The 22,484-nt window shown below is 36.9% G+C and overlaps 2 protein-coding genes across 2 annotated transcripts; both read right to left on the bottom strand.

Annotated features, from left to right (window-relative positions):
* Window positions 1-3,072, bottom strand: LOC114154444 (macrophage-expressed gene 1 protein-like). Its single transcript, XM_028033542.1, has 3 exons — window positions 3,057-3,072; window positions 2,482-2,939; window positions 1-1,662 (listed from the first exon to the last, which is right to left on the bottom strand). The coding sequence occupies exons 1-3, from the start codon at window positions 3,070-3,072 to the stop codon at window positions 1-3; spliced, it is 2,136 nt and encodes a 711-aa protein (XP_027889343.1).
* A 3,102-nt stretch (window positions 3,073-6,174) lies between these two features.
* On the bottom strand, window positions 6,175-15,083 carry tspan36 (tetraspanin 36). Its single transcript, XM_028034260.1, has 7 exons — window positions 14,876-15,083; window positions 10,107-10,298; window positions 9,866-9,940; window positions 9,638-9,742; window positions 9,008-9,142; window positions 8,025-8,108; window positions 6,175-7,213 (listed from the first exon to the last, which is right to left on the bottom strand). The coding sequence occupies exons 1-7, from the start codon at window positions 14,933-14,935 to the stop codon at window positions 7,133-7,135; spliced, it is 732 nt and encodes a 243-aa protein (XP_027890061.1). The 5' UTR covers window positions 14,936-15,083; the 3' UTR covers window positions 6,175-7,132.
* Window positions 15,084-22,484: the final 7,401 nt, after the last annotated feature.

Genomic DNA, 22,484 nt, shown 5'->3' with positions numbered 1-22,484 from the left:
TTAAGCTTCGTCTCTGAGTGTATCCCTTTCTGTTACTTCACCAATTTCCACATATCCTTGTGCCCTCAATCCAGAGTATTTCCTCCTCTTCCTGACCAAAATTACTGCCACTATGACCACCAGTAATATAAAACCCATCACTCCAAAAGCCACTCCTCCTTTCTCTGTACTTGACATCTCATTCAGTTCTGGGTTGAACTTCCTAATAATTTCTGGGATTTCCTCTGACTTCACAAGTGTCCATGCTTTATTCTGACCCAGCCTGACCCAGCTCTTTTCTCCTTCAGTTATCACCATCACTGTGTTGGTGGGTTGCAGGTTGAGAAGAGGAGTTTCTCGGAATGGAGGAAGATGGATTGGTCGCAGTTCACCCCCTGTGAACAATCCAGACTGGACACAGTAAAGAATTTCACAACCATCACTGATACTAGCTACATGCTGACTGAACTGGGGAGGGCATCTGTGTTGATCTTTAGCCAGTGGGTTACCAGATTTGCAGCTGAAGAGACCTCCAAATGGTACAGAGTACCTTGTTCCGGTCTCATAGTCATTACTCACACAGATGTTTTGGCCATCTGATAGGAACTTTACTGGGATAAAGTTTGGAGGACAGCCTTTGGATTTGGTGATGGGGTTCTGGAAAGAGGGGCCATATATGCCACCAAACAGATATCCAGAGTTTTCTGATGCTTTTCCATTCATAGAACACCAGTACGTATCAATACGAGCAAACCGAACATGGTCCACATCATTGCAAACATATGTATGACAATGAAACAACCCTAAAAGGCCACATGAATGTTTTTCGTTGTGACACTCCTGTGATGTATAACCCTCCTGTTTCTTTTCAGATTGCAGTAAAGTTGGGGTGTAAGGATAGTGACAGGAGAATTCACCTGTCTCTATGTTTTTCTGTTCAAGTCTATCACAAAGTGGATCAGCATCTGCGGTGAGTTTGGTACATACTTGGTAGACTCCTCCAAAACTAAGGTTGGTGGCTGGGCCATCACAGGAGTTGTCATCTACATTGGCCTGAAAGTTGAAGTTTTTAGAATTGACGTCAACACACCCAGGACGGGTGTTGACTTTGTAGTAAAGCCCTATTGCCTCTTTTACTTTATTAGCCACTTTGGCAACTGTAGGTTCTGGGAGGTCAGGAATAGTATTCCTGTTAATAAAATAATGGAGGGCAAATCCTGATCGATCAATAGCAACCAGGTTATTCTTGATACTTTCTTGCCACTTAGGTAAAGTGATTCCAGGATAAAAAGGTATGCCCCCATGGCTTTGGATGAGGGAGTACTGAATGTTGGACTGATATTTTTGAAGTGATGAGCTTTGTTGGCTAGACTGACTGCTGATATCAAATTTTAGTTTGCCAAAAAAGTTTAACCCAGCCTGAGCTTTAACAGTGGAGGTATCTGATAAACTTTCTGACACATAAGAGGAACGGAGATAGTCTTCCTGCACCAGAGATGCCCCAACATCTACACTGGTGATAACATGGGTTCCATAGTCCAGCACCATCTTCTCTGAGAGATAGTTTGCATCCCTCGTCTGATTGTTTTCAATTGCATCAGCAATTTCTTTGGCTTGCTGAGCAAAGCGGGAATCCAATGTGAAGTCTGGGTAAGCTTTGACGGTGTAGATTAAGTCACGAACCTGTTGAGAGAAAGAATCATTCTTTGTTGTTCTCAGTTTTGTGAAATTTTACATTTACATTTCTATGTCTAAGAAAATAACTATGCTCTAGATTGACAACAAAATTTTTTAATTGAAAAATTGTGGCCATCAAACACTTTAAGTTAACAGATTTAGTAATCCATCTACAGCACAGTCACTTTACAGCCACAAAAAAATATTTAGCTGGTTATTGCCTTTATATGCAGGTTCACTCAATTCTCTTTTCTCGTCAGTGCTTTGTCTGGCATTTGTTCAGTTGAGTGTCATTTCTCAGGATGCATTTCATCATAGAAGTTTGGCAATAATATTGAAGGAAGTGAACAGAGTAATTCAGTCCTTTTGCCAAGCTTCCAAATATTGAGTAATTAAAGACAGCGCAAGATCAATGTTTAACCCATTTTATGGCAAAGATGTTACCTCACAGTGAACAAGGTTATCTTTGGCTGGTAAGCTTCATACCGTAATTTCTTTCATGATCGAATTGGTGCATTACATAGGGTACATCATAACCAAATCTTAGTGGTTGGGAAAAATAATATCCAATCGCTTAAAACTTCAACTGAATCCATGCCTCCAGCAATCAATTGTTGTAACTGAGGGAATCCACATATCCATTATGTTCCTTCCTTCTCACTGTGTAGATGTATTGCATAAAGTCCCAATAAAAATTAATATGGTATATGATTATGACCTGACAAAACATGGAAACATTTACAGGTATAAATACATTTGCAGAAAATACCAATTACCATTTGGATCATGTTTTCTTCAATAACACTATTAAACAAAAAGAGTTACCTGTACTCTGGCTGTAGTTGAAGAATCCTTGACCTGATGTGATTTCATCCTTGTGTTCTCAGAGGAAAACTTGCCATTCAGCTTTGAGAAAAATGATGCATCAGCATTGATGGAGTGAGATGTGGTGCTTTTCTGCTCCAGCCAGGAGCTGATTATCTCTGAGTTGGTCTCCACGCCTGTCTGCTTCTGAGGGATGACAAACACCTCATCTGGAATGAGGTAAAGTCCATCCTCGGTGGTTTGGCACTGGAAGTAGCTGATGTTCATCACTCGGCCCATGTCCATGTTCCGGAGGTTGTCCCAGCCTCCTCCTGGCAGGACTTCCAGGGCTGTGAGGGAAATGTTGGTGGAGGCCCGGCATTGTCTGAGCCAGTTGGTTGGACGGCTCACGGGACCAGAGCAGCAGATTTGAAAAAAAGTAAGAGCAGCAAGAAGTGTCAGGGCAGACTTCAAGATGCCTCAGTCTGAAGTGAAAACTGAGGCAACTATATATAAAGTTCTAGTCAAGTCCTGCCCCCTAACATAAATAATCACATGACAAACAAGAAACAGACAGTGGATATGCTTTCGCTTACATTTCTCAAAGGTCATTTGAGTATTACAGGCTGCAAAACACAAGAAAAAATATTATCAAATTTAAAACAATAACCCTCCTATTAATATCTTTCTTAATTGTGTGCTTGGGTCTTTTTGTGTTGATTGTTGTTTTAATTTTTTTCTGTGTGCAAAATATCCAGATAAAAGCTATAGCTCTGAAATTATCACGAAAAGGTGCTATCTTTCCCTCAGTTCACTGGCAGGTAAACCTAACACCAAGGGGTGCCATGGTGTATTTATTTTACAGTTGCTGGAGTGTTTCTTTAAAATTTAAACCATATCTCACAACCTTTAACAGTGTTGCCATTAATTGTATCATTTTTCAGTTAGTTACAAATGAAGTCTAACCCACAGGAAAATAAATCAACCTCAGCGGCCTTATTGTGATCAGAAAATCAACAGTTAATGACCTTCCAAAAAACTAATGTGACGATTCAGATTTTTCTTTGAAGGTTTCACATCTGTACCTATGTGCAACCAGCTGATGGTGCCACAAAACGTTTAGGCACTACTCACACCCATAAAGCTTTTTTCTTATGAATCCCATTTGATGAAAGATTTTATGTTGACTTTTTAACAACTCATTTATTCACTCAAAACTTGATGTGGCTGAAACATGTAAATATCTTGGGAATTGTTTTTGACTCAAATCTGACATTTCTTATGTAATAAAATTAAATTCAGCAAATTTCCATCAGATTAGATCATTTTTCACCTGACAATCAGTCAGAATTTATGCATGCAATTATTTCTTTCCTTATACAACATACTGTTATACAACTTAGTCACATATAACTACAAGTATAGTAAAATCCATCATGCCTCTCTTCAAGAGGACAATAAAAAACTTTGACAAGAAATCATTCCATTTTCAATACTGTAAATTCATCAGTAAACATATTTTAACCTCAATTCTTATCAAATAAAACAAGTCTGTTTTATTTTTACATTTTTTAATGGGCTTGCCCAACCACCATTAGGTGATTTCATTCAGGAAAGGGATAATAAAATAAAAACCAGAGCACAAAACAGAGAAGACTGCAACATAAAGAGATGCAGAACACTGCTTTGCCACAAGGTGGCATCTCTTAGAGGTGCACATTCAGGAAATATACATATATATACAGTATATAGGTGATTTCATTCAGCCAAAAGGTGAATGAAATCACCTTTTTATGCGTGTGTGTGTGCTAAATACAAAATATTGGGTGTACATAGGTGCATATGAATATTATTAGCCTTTTAATGTAATTCCCCTGAAATTCATGTATTTATATTTGATGTATCTGTGGTTTGAGTGTGTGAACCTGGACTCAAATTCCCAGCCAATAAAGGTGATTCTGATTTCATAAAAATCAACATGTAGATGAAACATATTTTGAATGTCCATTTGTTGCAAACATGTAGAAGTTGTTACAAAACAAATATTGTAAAATTATATATTCGTAAGTTGTTTTCCATCCATCCATCCATTATCTTGCACGCTTGTCCCAAGTGGGGTCTCAAGGGGTGCTGGTGCCTATCTCCAGCTGTCAACGGGTGAGAGGGGGGGAACACCCTGGACAGGTCGCCAGTCCATCACAGTGCACGTGGTTTTGTTAAAGAAAAAAACTCTTAAGTGATCATTTTGGCTCTGTTGCACCTCCTACTGGATTTTGTGTTATTGCAAGTCGTTTCAAGACGTTAGTGCTACAATTTAATGTTGTATTTTTAGCTTTACAATTTATGACTTGTCCAACGTCAAGTGATAGCATGGGTTAAATAGTTTCATGAACGAGCCCAGTAAAATTCTGCATATTTTTCAGAGTCATCTTATTCAAGCTGTTCTGTTCAACAAAATCAAATCACAAAATCCTCTTCTATGTATAGTAGACAGGGGAACAAATTTAAAGAAAATTCCTAAAAGGAAGTGGAACTAAAATGAAAAGCCAGAGATATTAATAAAGAAAGACTGTAAGAGTCAGAGATCTATAATTTAAGTAATGTAATGAATAGGGATGTTACCACATGGTTCTATTGCTGAGTGGGATACAGAACAGTGACAGTCTGTCAATAATATTCCATTCATTTTTCCAGCAAGTTAGAATGAAAGCTTCAATAAGAGAGATCTTGAATATGTTGTGACACAGACTAGAAAACAGAGCAGCACATACCAAATCATTGCAGTATGTACAATATCAAAATTACAGTAGTTACTGTATTTGGCTATCGTGTTCTAGGTTCTCGTCATACCAAAAATGTATTTGGTTAGTAGCATGGACACTTCTTATCCTTGATGTCCACTCCAAATACATTTTGGTGGCCAGAATGCTCATAGGGACTGGTGGAGACATCATGATCATGAAAAAAGAAAACGAAGAATTAGGAAAAACATTAGGTAATCTTAATCAGTATCATCACATTAAAATATATTACCCTAATAAAATGTTCCGAGTATTTTTCCCTTCGAGTACTTGATTTGGAGGGAAACTTTAGCAGGTGAAAGTTCTGTATGTGTGTATGCACTGGCACACTCGTATTATAGCCGTCAGGCAAACACAGATAGTCCTTGCGGACTATCTGTGTCCGCAAGGACACAGATAGTTACACAGATTGTTACTTATGCTTGCCTCTCTCCTCTTGACTTTAATACCATCATTTTTACTTTAAACTTCATGTAAATTGAAAGCTCCAGTACACCTTTACCTCAGAACATCAGGCAAGCGAGTGAAGGTAAAATAACAGCACAGGTTTTCTTTTATATACTTGAGTGACAATTGAGGTTTGACCAGTAAGCAATAACAACTTCATTGCACTTTTAAATGGGCCACAACTACAAATGTGAAAATGTGATCTTAATGAACTGTTTGAATGAGACTCGCTTTGTTTTCTGATGACAAACACATTACATGCAACATAATCACTATGCTAACTGGTGAATGATATTCGTCTACCCCTACCAATTTTCTTTTAGTTCTGAACTAAAGCTTGCTGAACTCTTACATTGACAGCCCTCTAATTGGCTGACTTGTGCTTCCAATGAAGTCTGGCTGTGGACTGCTCAGGAAGTTCCAAGAATGCCAAGTTCTAGAATGCAACTTCTAGGTCTTTTTTAAAATCTTTGTAAACAGTGACAAAGTTCATGTAAGATGAATAGTCATCATCTCTCTGCGCCACCATGTGGGCCTCTTATCAGCCGAGTCAGGAGGTTACAGATAAACACGGTGGGTCACCCTTAAGAAACTCGGTGTGCATACGCTTATTTTTTTCAAGCAACAAGTTTTCTTTTTTTAATACACGTCATTCAATGGTAACGTGTTACAATTTTTAAGGAAAATCTATAGCCATTTAGTGGAGACAAAACAACAACAAAAAAATCAACAACATTGTGAAATATTTACCCTTTTAATTTAGAAATATAATAAACATAAAGATTCTCCATACAGTTAACTGACCAGAGAAAGACATGGGTTTTCCACCCAATTTAGTTTGCTTTAAGATCCCTAAATAAGGCAATAAACACTTTGGTTAACTATCGCAAACAACTCCAAAGATATAATGACGTCATTTACTAAGGTACATTCACAGAATAATGTCCTTTGAAGGATTATCTACACGATGCAGAAAAGCGAGAAGGGTTAAAGATAAACAAGTAAAAGAAGAGGCCTCAACGTCAGAGAGTTTTCTTTACATCACATCTAATGGGAGAGTCTGCATCGGGCAAGTAAGGCTTTCAGTAAACAGTTCAAATGAATTCAAGCATTTCAGACAGACTCCATTTCTTAATTTGTTTGCAAAGAGACATATAGACAGCACAAGTAGCTCTACTTCATGGAAAGTTAACTGAAAGTAGATGCACTCAAAACGATAAATCTACATGGACGGAGCTACATATAATTTTGTTACAGTCTGAGGAGGCATGCTGTCATATGATCCCCTTCAGAATATGACTTGCAGGTACAATTATTGAGATAAACTTTAGATTTGTAGAAGGAACTGATTGTTGTTTACAGTGCAGAGGAATCAGTCTGCAGACCCCTTTGAGGAAAATGAGCAGGGACTTCCAGGAAGCGTCTCAGGCATACAGAGGCTCATAGCCACTCCTCCGACTGCCGCTTCTACAGGTTATCACACAGACGCTCAGCATCCCAAAGAACTGCAACAAGACAGGATACATAATCTTCAATCTACTGTACTTTATAAGTACAATTTAATACAGATATTTACATACAGTGAAAAACATTTACTGAAATAAGATGAGACAAAACAACAAGAGATTTTTTAAAGTATATATATATATAAATATATATATATACACAGTATATACACATTTTTAGACTTAAATGTCTAACAAATTTTTTATGTATTTTATAGAATTGCCTACTAAGCTAAGGCAAAGTTCGGGGTTTTTTTTGGGGGGGGTATTTGTGTATTAGAAGAACATAATAAAACATTGTGTAAAATGTTTTATTGCTCATTATTAAAGCATTTAGCAAGTGGAAATGATTTTGGCAATCCTATCTTACCACATTAAAACTAACAACATGCAGTGTAATAAAGAGAACATTTCATTCAGATCTTTTATGCTTGAGGTAATTGGAGTTTGCCTTTCTTAGAAAAAAAATCTCCTTGAAAAGCATAATCTGATCAGTGGAGTGTGTAACTGCCGTAAATGACTGGGAGAATGCCACAATGGCCCCTTTTTGTTTTAAGAGATGTTGACACAGCTGGTATTGTACATGAGGCTTTTGAGATGCGTACTATTTAAATTGCTGACTTCCATTCTGGAGTACTTCCAATATGGATGGTGTACAACACTGACAAGCTGACATCTGAAATCATCATTAATAAGGTAACAAATCAAAGTACTTAAAAGGCGCAATATTGATTTGCCCTTGTTTGTGTGTAAACATGCCGTACACCGGTATGCATAATAAAGCTTATATCACAGATGAACTGTTGGTTACCTTGATGATGGCAAATCCAAGGATGACCAGCATGGCATAATTCAACGCATCATGCAGGAACTTCTCCAGTTTTACCACACAACCCTATAAAACCAAAGACAATGAGTTCGTATTAGAATCTACCCAAAGAGAGTCATAGATACCTAAAAAGAAATCTTCACAGATAAATGAGCTGGAGACTCAAATCAGATACTTTTCAACCAACCCTGATTGTCGACTGGCTGGACAGAAACTCAAAATCAGTTTTTGTGGGGGTATATTTGGAGAAAACGAAACATATCCAAGTGCTTGTAGTCTATGGTGACACCTACATATTCGGAGGTGTGACCTCCAAATATGTATACAGAGGTTGTCTCTGTATACAGACAACCTCATACAGAGTTGTCTGTATGAGGTGTTCCAAAATGAAGTTGGAAGAACAGAAATGTAAGAACCTATTTAAAAGGAAATTATATTTTCTAAGACAGAGCATACCATTGTGTGGAGGCCTGCCTTTTAGAGAGAGCAAAACATTCAATAGATAACAAGAAGGTTGAACAAGTACGATCTGGAACTATTGGCTGTAAATATAAGGCTCAACATTCTGTAGAGAATACACAGCCATTTGTTTTACTGATGCTAACTTCATTAATCACATACAACAGTTGAATATGTAAAGCAGTTTTTTAGCAACTGTGCTTTTAAGAGAAGCCTGAATCATCATCAGTGGGTCATAGCTTTACAAAAAAAAAAACCCAAACAAACACAGAAGTCAGAAATCAACTTCAAAACTGACTGTTGCAACTCTAGTAGCAGGTTTAGTTATTTTATGTTAAAGTATACAGCTACTGAAATATACTTTTTCAAAATACAAGATAAAGTCTGGTCTAATCTGCAATGTCAAAAATAAAATAGAGAAAAAAAATGCGTAATTCAGAGAGAGGCAAGGGCACAATCAGGAATGACTGCATGCTGGTGGATAGAAACTTTTGTGTTTGATTTACCTCTTGATAAAACTGGCTGGTTTGGCCGGTACACTGAGTTGTGTTTATGCAGCAAGACGGAGGTATAGTTTTGTTTCCTTCGTACCAGGGGGTGTTGTACCAGCTGGTGTAGTTGATGACTCCACAGCACTTCAACTGCAACGACAAAAAAAAAAATTATTTGCATGTACTTACTTCTATTATGTAAACAAAAATTCCATAGGTCATGTATTACTGTTTTTGACAAACAACTGAGATAAGTATTGCAAATGGGACACAAATATTTGTCTGCCTATATTAACACAATTGCAAAGCAATAGAGACATTATCAGTCAAGTCATTTATTTTTGATCGTTGCATCCTTACATCTTGCTTGCCTAAATACCTAATCTGGACGAAAATTCCAGATAAGGTATTCTGGGGAGGCTCAATAATAACAATAATTATGAACACTAATTATGAACACTAATCTCTTGTATAACACATGAACACTAATATGGCTTCCCAGAAGAAGGAAATGCAAACAGAGAAAACCAAGGGAGGAAATGAAACCACACGGGTGGGAGAGAGAACGCAGAGCAAAAAAGATGTTGATGTGTGTGAAAGTAGAGCTGAGAAACCAAGTCTATTGGTGTGGACAGGAAGACAAACCTGAGACTGCAGATCATCCACAGCTCTGGAGTTAACATCGGTTCCATCATAATTTGCAAAGGTCTTATTCATCGAGCGCTCCAGCTCCTGATTTATCTGCGCTGACTGCAAGATACAAAGTAGAAAAAGTAATCTCAACTATAGGAAGTAAAGTGAAATACATTTATAAAATAGAAAATTAGGCACACAAATGTGGTCATTAGTGAGATTGCATTATTTTTGACTCACTCTGCTTTGGTAAATGAAGATAAACACCAAAGCAGTCACTTCAGCTGCAAAGACTATCACGATAACCAGAAAGAACTGCAAGAAAGGGGAAACAGTTGAAAGAAATTAGAATGATGAAATTGTTAAAACATAGTGAAAAATGAATTGTGCAAGAAATGAGCAAAACATGCATTTAAAAATCTATTCCCTTCCAGCCGAGTGAACAAACGCTGAGAAGATCCAGAGAAGGACAAATGCTTACACAGCCAAGGCCAAATTTGGACTCTCTGAGTGTGGCGCAGCATCCCACCAGGCCGATGACGACCATCACCACGCTGGCAATGATGACGATGCTCGCGGGGATCAGAGACTGCTTGTCTGCCACAAAACTGTCAAAGGTTCTATAGCTCATGATTATGTAGGCACCAACGTAGGCCAATGCTGCTCCGGCACCCTGCGAGGCAAAGAAAAACATTTTGTGGCACAGTTTAGTAAAACCAGAGTAGCATTAGACAAGAAAACATGCTGTTGTGATTTTGTTAAATATCGAAATAGCAATTAATTTAAAATTATTCTGAATGTTATTTTATTCTTCCACCGTCACGATATTCCCACTGGTCTCTATGAGCTTATGGAACTTATAAGACTGCCATGAATACCTGAGGCATCAATGAAAGTCCATCAAACTGGCCAAATATATTATTAGAAGGGAGAATATAAATTATGGCTGCACAATAGCCATAATTGCACATTTATCATTCACGAGATTACACACATTAATATGTTGCAATGAAAACCATAGTTCAGTATTTTGTGCAGCTCAAGTGGGATGTCTTTCAATTCAATTTAAGCTCAGTTCAATTTTTAAAAAATACTTTATTTATCCTATTGGGAAATTAAGTGATGTCGTAACTCCCTTCAAAGAGTCATTGTCTATGGCTGTGGGCAGGAAGTCACTCCGGCAGCAGTCAGACCTGCCATATGTCCCAATAAGTGTCCGTCTAAAGACTGCTGCTGTATGATAATCTCATGACTGTATGCTAACAGCTGATACCATGACAGTCAGAGGAGACAATATTTCATAGTAACATATCTTGTATGACACAGTCAGCTGTTGGATAAGACTACTAATCCACCTCGTTTGCTTTGGTAGCTCTTTTTTTTACATCTCCGTTTGGCAGTATTCTTTAAAGGCCAGACATAGTTCAGGTATTGCTTACGTTTGAGATAATAATCAACTTCTCTCGCTTAAAAAAAAAAACAATACCTTGTTGCCACATTTGCGCGTAAAAGCAACTACTTGACAGTAAGAGTAAATCTAACTTCTACAAAAAAAAAAGCACAAACCTAATACAGTACTTACTCCAACGTCCTGCAGCCATGAGCACAGTTTAATATTTAAAAGCCTACATTATTACAGTCTGTCAGATACAACACACTGCATCTAAGCTTTGTAAGGCCAACTTGCTTAAAAGTCCAGTCTGTCCAAACTTTGCATTTATGATTGAATACTCGTTTGCTCCTCACACTACCCAATAAACCATATATTTGAGACAAAATCTGCTGTATTTGAAAGGACTAACAGAGTATGGTGCAGTCTCTCTCCTCATTGCATGTCAGATAAATGATTGTACAGATACTAGGCAAAACTATAAGGCACTGTTGTCCACTAGACTAGAGACAGAGAGGCAGAGGAAGGCAGATGAGAAAACTGGGTCAATCTGTGGATGAGAAAAACTCCCTGTGACGTGGAACCTGGACTTTGTAACTTTATTGATTGCTTGTAAACACAGCTACAGCGAAAGGAAAAAAGCTCAGACCTTAAAAAGACAATATGATACATTCTAAGAAGATGAACAATAGTCACTCACGTCTTTCTGTTTGACAGGTCAATATGTTAAAGATTTAACCTTTTTCTTTTAAGTGTTTGTCCTGATTTAATTAATAAGTCACAATAAGAAATGTAGCAAATGTTTAAAAAAATAAATAAATAAATAAAAACTACTAAAGTCATTTGTTCCGTCTACATAACTGTGAAAAATATTAGATTTAACACACATATGCATTTGGTTGTAAAATAAGAGCAAAGCAGTAAAGTTTTCTTAGAAAAGATTTTTTTTTGTTGTATATCATGTGATATGAAATCATGTGATCACTCCAGGGTTAAAAGGTACACCAAGTCACAACCTTATCATTGTTTAGCACTGACATCACCAATCATAAGACACCATGCATGAGTCAGTCCTTTGCATATACAAAACCATTTCATATCTCTCTATGTAAACATGCTTTGCTTGTATAATTTCAATGTGAGTTAAACCTAAATTTAAAAAAGTGGGTCAGCTCTAGAGACAAAGGTAAAGCATTTATCTTTTTATTGACACGCTCAATTTCCCTTTGCCCCTTGAGATTGAGTTGATTTAAATCTGAGTCACTGATAAAAGAAGTCCAATAGCAGTAGAAGAAAGTAAACAAACTGAAGTGTGGCGTTTCTTAAGCAATAACTCTGGTCATATGAAAAATAACTATGAGTGATTGGCTCTTTTTGACTTTGCGTGTTAAAAATCATGCAGTCATGCAAAAGGCAAGACGGTAATGAAGTCGTTTATAACACAACAACAAAACTAAAATCAAACTTGCCTTTCATGTGTTTGCAAAATTAGAGCTGCTTTCAGTATTACCTCCTCTTTAACTTTACAGCTCTTTTAATGTTTGGCTAATTTTTTTTATATGTACAGATGTGTGTTATCTGTAGTCTAACAATAATTTACATGGACTTAGGTCTCATGACTCAGTTCTCTAATCACTCCCCAGTCACAAGATCCCTGATCCCTGTTCCCCTGCACCTCTTCCTGTGCTTCTCAACCCCTAATTTCCCCAGAAAATCTGATCTTGTGTCTATGATGCAGCACAAAGAGGCTTACACAACGTACAGCGTTCGCACGCCGCGTCGCCTCGCTGGAATTTGAGAAAGCCTGTCGGAGGTTATGTTTCTTAATCTGTGGTGATGATTTTTTGGAGAGTTCCTTGCAGAACCTGTTGGATCTGTACTCACTGGACCACATTCCACATGCATGCTTTTAAAATTAGAAGAGCAGCTGATCACTTCAGCTCTTGTCCTTGCAAAACTTTGACTTAATGTTTAACTTTGGTCTCATAAAAACACTAAAATTAGATGTGTCTGTATGACATTGTATTATTTCATGAAGCCATTTTAAGTGACACTGTTAACAACATTTTAAATCAAGTCTTGGACAGTAGTTAATGTTTCGTGTAAGTTTTTGATTTTTTTTGCATCTTGAACAAATCCTAACTCTTGGACAACCTCAAATGAAACTGCGTTGTTGCTGATTCTTGGAAACAGCTAACAAAACAAAAGCAAGTTTGACTGATTCCCTAATAGGACTTCCAGTTTTTTGAAAGTAAAAAACTGGAAGTCCTATTAGGTCATAGAAAACACAGTTAACATCATAGAAAAATTGTCCTATTTTTATACTTTGGAGCTCTCAACCTGTGTCCGTCATGGAATATGCTGAAGGGGATACTCAAAAAAACTGTTACAAATGACTGTTTCATTTGCTTGAGGGCTGAATTAAAGACATTTTTGCTCCATATACAGAGATGACAGTTGCTGATTTGTAACAACAAAACAGAAAAACAGGATCCTCTTATGTAGGCATTGAACAGAATTTTGAGGCCAAATGTTGAGCTGGTGACTCCACTCACAGCTTATGTTTGTAAGTAGATTGGTTAGCATGGCTAGCATTACTGAAACAGTCATTTGTAACAGTTTTTTTTTTGAGTATCCCCTTTATTGTAACCCTGAAGCTGCCAGAGTTTCTAAATTCAGCATATTCCATGACAGACACAGGTTGAGAGCTCAAAAGAATAAAAATAGGACAATTTTTCTATGATGTTAACTGTGTTTTCTATGACTGTATTTTTTGTGTGTTTTTATGATGTAAAGCACTTTGAACTGCCTTGTTGCTGAAATGTGCTATACAAATAAACTTGATTGATTGATTCTCTTCTCAGCCTCCCTTTTATTTGCTAAGTGTTGAGCTTGTTCTCACTCTTCATGAGCTAAAATTAAACGAATATGTCCCCACATAGAAAAGGCGGCTTCCTTTTAAATAGCTTCTTATATTTCCTTAACGTTATGAACATTTCACCTAACTTTGAGTCTTCTTCCCTTAGTGACAGTGTCCACACGGAAAAGGGTTTTAATCAGCGGTGGTTATCTATGGAAAATACACTGAGACAAATCAAATTTTCAAGTTTTCAGTCGCTGGTAAACCTTTTGTTACGTCGCTTCTACATGCAGGCTGAGTTAAGACTTCAGCAAAGGGCCTACAGCACCAGGGCAGCAATCTGGAGCAAACCGAAACGGACAGATAAGGAAGTCACAACATGGAGATTGGTATTAAGATAAAAGCAGGCAGTATCAGTGTTTTCTCCCCCACAGATGGGCAAATCAGACAGTAATGTAATTACACGGACCTCCGTTGCAAATTGTCCCAAAAATCTATTTAGTTTGCTCAAAAAAAAAAAAGAAGAAAAAAAACACAGCGGGGGAGCTAGTCAGCTCGGACCAAAGTGTTTACGTTAAAACAAAACGTAGAAACGGCCTGTTGTCTAGACATGGAGAGTGTGTCACAGGAGAAGCAGAATTACTGGAAATGTTAGAAGGGGTGGGGGGTTTCATAGGTTCTTCTAAATCTCCCCATGAAAAAAAAAGCCCCACATCCGGCCTATGTGAGCTACATAGGAAGGACAATATAGAAATAAGGAAGTTGCTGTCCACTAAAGCTGACTCCCTTCTGTGATGTTTATCAAAGCAACTTTAATTTCTGTAAACGCGTAGTCTACCTAATGATAATTACATTAATAAAATTAAAACGCGGCAGTTGTAAAGTAAAAAGACTCGGTTCATATTTGCTTCTGGTTTCTCCCCGAATAATCCGCAATCAAATCTCAGCAGGTGCAAATTTATCTCCCTCCCCCCCAACACACACACACACACACACTTACCCAGAACAGCAAGCTGAGGAAGAGCAGGATGGTCTTGGACGTACAAATGCCGCAGTCCATGTTGCCAGATTGAGCTGAGGAGACTGAAGCAGAGCTGTGCTGTAAATTCTTTCCCTTTTCTTTAATCTCGCAGTGAGAGGCCACGCTCCAGCTGCTTCTGCCGCAGTCACAAGTTTCCTTCTCACTGGCTGACTGCGCTGACTGTGATCACATGGTCACATGACTGCTGTAACGGGATTCAACAGTAGGGGAGGGGTCACTGACGGAACTGTTCGAGATTTAGCAGCAGAGCATTGTTACAATCCAGGGGAAACATTTTGTTAGTGAATTAACTTTATTTATCTTTATAACAAAAAAAACAGCAACAAGTCAGAAATCTTCAACAGAAATACCCTAGAGTGGTCGTTGTTAATGCTTCTTGTGAGATGATACTTCACAGTAAGTTTTATTAATTAGGCAAAGGAAACTGGCACCACACAATACTCACCAGTGATGATTCTGATGAGTATTGTGTGGTACAGTTATGACATCAAAAGACTAATTCACTGGAATTAGGACTTAATGACCTTTTGTCTGGTTTTAACTCCCAAATCTTCAGTCCATGGTCAGTGTTAGTATAGCTACTCTAGGGTTTTTTCCACTTCAAAATGCCATACTTTTCCAGGGTAAATTTTCTAGATTTTTAATGATATTTTTTTCAGTTTTTACTACATTTTTGACGTAAGCGGTTGTCCTATCTGCATATTCTACAGATCACAAAGCAGTTCACTCCTACAGTAAATCTAGCGATTCAGCATGTGGTTAATGTAGCTTGGGGGGGTTTAGCACGTGGGCTAACTTATCTGTACATATCAAACAATGATCGCATGGTGGGACAGTCAATAACTCCTTTCTCTTGTAAAAGTTCTACCATGACAACACTGATTATGATTAACCCATGTTTTCCACATTATTCATTTTATTTTTTTTATAAACACTTTGTCCTCACTGAGCTCCCCTAGCTTTAGGATCTTGACCTATATGACATGTGAGCAGAAGAGACAGTCAAACTCTATCCAACTGGTCAAATGTATTATTGACTTGCAAAATTTAATACAGGGCACCTGAAATATGATACACCACTAAACCAGTTCTTGCACTGTCGTGATATTGCTCCTACTGATATGAAGTAAAGAGGTTTTAAAAGAAAATTGCGAGGGTGTTAGTCATTAAACAATAGCATCATAAAGATGATTTTATACAGTGTTGTTGCGCAACACCCCCCCCCCCTCCTTTCTGTCTCTACTCTCTCACTCTCGTACTTCCTCTTCTGAGAGGGGAGATGTGCTACCAGCTCTCCGTCTAACGGGTCCGTTGAGTTTCCTAAATCTGCTGGGATTTACCCTGTCCAGAACTGAAGTAAACTCTGTTTAAGCTGGTTTCGAGAAACGATTCGCCTGGTTATCTGACGGCCTACATCCAGGTGTCCCACCCTTCTTCCCCCTGTGAATTAGCCAGACTGAGCAGCCTACAGCCAACTAGTTTCACAGAGCACACCTGTTAACGGTCGCTCGTTCTCTATTTTACAACTTGCATTTGTTATTGAACCAGGTAGGTTTTAGTGACTCGGGCGAGTCCCAAGGATGAGGTTTTAAATATGGGCTACCAGCAACCTAAAAACATTTTCCACCTCTTCCTCTCCAGAATCAAACATCACAGCTATTTTACAACCATCAAAGAACTTTAAGGTGACTCATTAACTGAATGTCCACAACATCTTTTAGATTTTCTTTATGCTAAATATTTTATTAGTAAGGCATTTTTGCAAGGGTCAGTACAGCTTAATTCAGTAGCAGAAATAATCAAATAAGTAAAATCAATCATCTAGTCTATCTTTCCCTACTGCTGACACTGAGAACTAAAAAAGGGAACCTTTGAGAGAGACGGACGGAGTTTGGCGTTTCGAACCCCAGACCTGGCTTGATGATGAAGAAGGTGCGGCAGCAGGAGGAAGATGTTGATCGGCGAAGGCCAGGATCTCCGCAGGTCTGATGAGCCTCCTCTCCGCATGGATGCTGAGGTCACACAGGACTTGGTGCTGGCAGGAAAAAAGGCACCAGTTCTTCTTCCTTGTCTTTGTCTTCATCTTTGTCTTTGGGGTCAGAACCCAGCCGATGAGAGAAGTGCGATTCGAAGCCACAGGTTGCAGGGCTGACGGGTTGGTCTCCATGTGCAGGACAGTCTCCGGCTCCGTGGCCCCGGCTCTTCTTCAGCTGCAGAGTTTTTTGTCCATCTCGATCTTGGCTCGAAGCTGCCCGGAGGATCCAACAAAAGGTTCCTCTTTTGCACCCACCTTTTATAGGGTTTATCCACCCCCCTGGTGCGCCTGCTGTCTGCTTAGACAGATGATCTCATATCCATCACTGTCTTACAGACATGTCATGATGTCTGTGCCAATGTCTCAGGGTTGCTCAACCTCCTGTGTCCCTTGCCTGCACAACCTTTCACCTACTCTCTACCTCCAACATATCAGTGATGTTTAATTGCAGTTACACCTTTTTACACCATTTCAAGTTTAATGTCAAAATCACATTTATATCACATTTATTTTCTTTAGCTTCTCTGATTTAGCATTCATTTATAATTTTATAACCATAACTTATATCACATTTATTTTCTTCAGCTTCTCTGATCTATCATTCATTTATGATTTTATAACCATAACTTATTAATTATTCTTATTATGATCTTAATGTGAGTTATTACAGATGTTTTTCTGAAAAGAAACCAAGAATAATACATGATTCTAATTATTTACTACTAAAGTTACAGTTACTTGTTTTTCTTGTAGTTCTCACAAATATAAGTGTAAGTATTATTACAAGTAAACCAATATTCATATAAGTATTTTACTTTGAATCTTATCCAATTACTAATAATGTTTAGATTTAATTTTTTAAAACTTTCATGCTTTAAAATAGTCTCAACTATTTTTATAAATCTGCAGGCTGGAAACTTCCTCTTTTTCCAGGAAACCTGCTTTTCCTGTTTCATGAATCTCTCTGACTGACTATGATTTCTTATGATTAGATAGAAAAAAGTAGAATTAAAGCAAAGTTTGCATGAGACAAAAACAACACACACAACTAGATTTATTTTATTGACACTTAAGTCTACTGTTGGGCCTTGATATCACTTGAGTGATTCATTTTAAAGATAACTTTATTTATTATTACTGTTAAACTAACTTTATTGACACTTAAGTCTACTGTTGGGCCTTGATGTCACTTGAGTGATTCATTTTAAAGATAACTTTATTTATTATTACTGTTAAACTAAAATCTCCAGCATGGGGAAGTGGGATGAGCTCGGATTTTCTTGACAACAGCCGTGGTTATTATGTCAGTCATGATGGCATGAGGCTCTAAGTTGAAAGTGTTAAAAACTGTAAAATATATTGGCTTTGTCAGGGAGACAAATCACGTCAGACAGGCTGGGCAAAGTTCATTTTAATTCTTACAGTTTTGTGAGAAATAAATTAGGGAAGTAAATGGCCTGACCTATTTTATCTCTGAACAAATGTTGCCATGGGCATTCAAACTCTGGATGTGATTTCTATCTACCTTTTGTAATTAATAGAACATTTTATACATAAATTAATTTGTAGAATGACCTTCAAGCCATGTTAAACACTTGATTGATTGGTGTGGTGCATTCAGGACAACATACCCTGATAGCTTTGGTATCCTATCCCCAAAATTATATTTTATTAATACAACATACAGTAGATTGACAACTGAGAAGATCTGCACATCATGCATGTCGGGTCAAAATGTCCCCTTGTAGATGGCTCTATGTCTTTCCTGAGAAATTGTCAATAAAATCCTGGCGGTCCAATAAACCAGTAGTCTTTAGTTAAATATTTTCATCTATTAATGTATTTTTTAACTAAGCCTGACTTGTTTGCTTGGTACAATTGACTGTATCGAGCAGCACCATGGAGATGCGGAGTGCGCACATAAATCTTGCCGTTATTGCATCTGACTTTTTGGGTTTGCTCAGATTGGGGGTCTATCACATCATAATCTTCAAATAATTTAGTGTTGTTCATATTCACAAAAAAACACTATGTAAACACATTTGCAAAATTTTCATTTCTGTTAAAAAGTATAGATGAAAAAAAAAAACCTTTGCCCAATTTCTGAATTTATACTAGGTTTTATACAAGGACTAAATGATACACAGGTAGACTCCATTTACTAAACCTCTGGTAAAAAGAACTTTGATGAAGAAGCAGGGCTTGTTTAGTCAGATATTGTTTGTCCATTGTTTCATTTTTTCTAAGATAAAAATTAGATTTTAAAATAAATGTCTACTTTTAACTTGAACTTGTAAGACCACATTCTGTTGTTTTTGCACAGTTACATATTCTGTATCTAAACACCTGTCATTGTCAGTGACTATTTTGCTCCAACGCCAGCACTGAGTCGCCACTGCCAGGAATAAAGCAGAACTGCAGTCTGACGCTGGACTTTTTCGTGCATGCACCTTTCAGTGCAACTGCAGGAGGCGCTATCAGTGCACCACAGGAGGCAGCAGGATATTTGCCAATCTTCTCCCTCATGCACACACATCCAAACTTGTTATCTCTCAGCAGTACAGAAAAAGAAATGATAGAGCGGGAGAATACATATCTGTTTGGTTTGAGCGGTATGAATGGGAAAAACATTTAGTATCTGTTGCTTCTAGTGAGTTTATCTGTTAATGATCTCTATTTTAATGTAATCTGTCACTTGAGAAACAGTCGTGATAAAAACATCATTTTCACAGTTTGCAGAAAAAATGCTTTGACTTATTAAAACAATCATTTTCAATAAAAGTGTTTCAGGATGAGGAAAAAAACAACTTTTTTCCCACAATATAAAGCAGTCACTGCTTATATTTAATTTAATTTAATACTGAATACTACAATAAATATGAAGGGTATTTCCACTGCATTTTTAAAAGACTTTGTGCCTGTTGTGTTACTATTATTATTTTCTGGTTTTAAAAAAAATCTGGAAAGGATAAGTAATTATTCAGATGAGTCTGTTGCATTTGATTTAATAGTTGTATTTACATCCAGAATTAAATAAGAATTCAAAAGTGCAAAGGTCACTTTAAACTGTTGAGGTTCTAGTGAACTGAAAGATCAGGACATGAGAAAAAACACTGATGCTTGGGTCAAGAAAGCGGAAAAAGGAATTGTGTTCAATTTGTTTACACCTCTGATTAAATTGGTTGGGGAGGGAGAACCCGGGAAAATAATCTTAAATTCGTTTTTCTACCCTCCCTTCATTGCTGGATGATAATGTTATTCTGGCTCAGATCCACTTCCCTCCAAAAGTGGAGAAAGAAACATATTATACTTTTCCTGCATAACACATTTATTTATTATGGTGTTTACAGTATTTTTTTAATATTAAATTGAATTAATTAGGCAACTAAAACTGGAATTGAACAACTACCTAAAACAATATGTCAAAAACATTAAACTGTTCAACACGACCTAATAATTGTGTATTTTTGATTATTTAGAGGTCAAACTCCTTATAAAAGCAATGCACATCTGAAATGATGTCTAACAACTACCAGCTTGCAAAGATACAGCAAATCTGTGACATATTTGAACAAATTTAAAAAACAAATGTAGATGGAAAAAAAATTTAATTTTAATGTTCTTGTATGCGAGTACTCAAATATTTTTTTCTGAATCTGGGAGAAGGAAACCAAATATTATTGTCAGTAAAGATGAAGAATGTCCCTCCTGTGGTGCTGAGACTGTCTCTATAAGGTTCTCATTTGAGATTTTTTCACAAAACAATATTTACACAGCATTAAGGTTTTTTTTGTCACCAAGCATCATACTGCCCTTTCAAAAGCATTTTCATTTGGACACGAGTACAATTTTCTTATCTGCAAAGAAGTGACTTAGTTTTGTCATAATTTAAGCTTACTGAGGAAACAATTGTGCTTCTTTGATCATTTTTCAAAGCATTTATTCAGCAAATAATAATTAAATAAACCACACATTGTTCAACAACATACAAAGAAGATCACAAGTTTAAAGATTATTTTGTTTGATTTTTTTCTACATGATTAGTTTGAGGTCAAAAACCTTGTTAAGTGATTAAAATGCATGTCTGAAATGGCATTAGGTAGCTGCCAGCTTGTATAGAATCAAGACACATTTTCTATTTTCAAATAGGTTTCTAAGAAAATTATAGATTTATGAAGTAGAGATTGTATGGAATTTTTACTATGTACTTTTAAGAAGATACGCAAAGTTTTTTCTCAAATTTTACAGAAAAATCCAATTGAAGAAAACACACTCCTTATCGTGTTAGAGAGTTGCCACTTGGAGCTGTGGTGGGATTGTTTCTATATGGTCCTCATCATGTTTTTTTATTTTTTCTGCATAATGCATAATTTTTCATTTATCACTTATTTTATTCACCTATTCTTTACTTATTTTTCACATAATCCAATCGCAAAAACATGTTTATTTCCGATTGTTTGAGATGTTGTCATCTGTGAAAAACACTCTTCATTTCTTCACCTTACAGGGTTCAACTGTGTTTCTTTGATCATCTTTCAATCAATCCATTAAGCAAAAAATGCTGAAAGAAAACTGAAATTGTGGGACAATATAACAAACATATCACACCCTTCAAGATGGTTTTATTACAAGTCTTTCTATTTGATCGGTTAGAGGTAATAAACCTTAGAAATGGTCCAAAATGAACGTCTGAATAGACTTGTGAAAACCGCCACCTTATGAAAACACCAAAAAATTGGAATAAACCACAATAAGTCTTTATCAAAAATAAATATTAATGAAGTAAACATTGAGTGAATTTTTTGAAATGTGTTATGTGCATATGCAACCTGTTTCTCAGAATCTTTTATGAAAAATCCAGCTAAAGAAAACACAAACCTTATCTTGTCAGACAGGGTGGGGAAGATGCCTGCCATGGTGCTGGGACTGTCTCCATAGAGTTCTCATCAGGGTTTCATCTGCTATATTAAAGTATTTTCTTTTTTCTTTTGTCATTGCCCATTTAAACTCTATCCTTGGAAACCCATTTCTGTTTATGTTGGCGTAATAACTTCTCTCTGAAGAAGTTTGACTTTTTCTATCATCACTGTAATACACCTGGGAGGCAACTGTGTTTCTTTGGCCATCTTTTAATGTGTTAATTACGCAAATGAAACTGAAATAAACAATAATTTTTAGGAAAATATATAAAAAACACCCGGCACTTTTAGATGCTTTAGTCATATATTTTTGTAACCTATTATTCAGAGGTTATAAACTTTATAAAATGTAGAAAATCCACATTTCGAATGACATCAGACAACTGCCAGCTTCTAAAGAGGGACGAAAACGGCAAGAAATATAAACAATTCTACTGTAAGGATTAATATATATGTAGTAGATGTTATGTGCAGTTTTTTAAACATTCAATTATGCAGATATTCAACTATTTTCTTTATATTTTTACAGAAAAATCCAGCAGAAGAAAACACAATCCTTATCATGCCAGAGAGGGTGGGGAAGGTGCCCGCCGTAGTGGTGGGACTGTCTCTA

Source organism: Xiphophorus couchianus, chromosome 12 (genome assembly GCF_001444195.1).
Source record: "Xiphophorus couchianus chromosome 12, X_couchianus-1.0, whole genome shotgun sequence".
Classification (NCBI taxonomy): domain Eukaryota; kingdom Metazoa; phylum Chordata; class Actinopteri; order Cyprinodontiformes; family Poeciliidae; genus Xiphophorus; species Xiphophorus couchianus.
Note: the sequence above shows the minus strand (reverse complement) of the source record. Positions and strands in the feature narration are given on the sequence as shown.

Coding starts and splice junctions, on each gene's coding strand:
- LOC114154444 (XM_028033542.1), bottom strand. Junction 1,663..2,481: donor CAACTACAGCCAGAGTACAG/GTAACTCTTTTT, acceptor TTCTCTCAACAG/GTTCGTGACTTAATCTACAC.
- tspan36 (XM_028034260.1), bottom strand. CDS start 14,935: ATGGACTGCGGCATTTGTACGTCCAAGACCATCCTGCTCTTCCTCAGC. Junction 10,299..14,875: donor TCCTCAGCTTGCTGTTCTGG/GTAAGTGTGTGT, acceptor TTTGCCTCGCAG/GGTGCCGGAGCAGCATTGGC. Junction 9,143..9,637: donor TGGATGATCTGCAGTCTCAG/GTTTGTCTTCCT, acceptor TTGTCGTTGCAG/TTGAAGTGCTGTGGAGTCAT.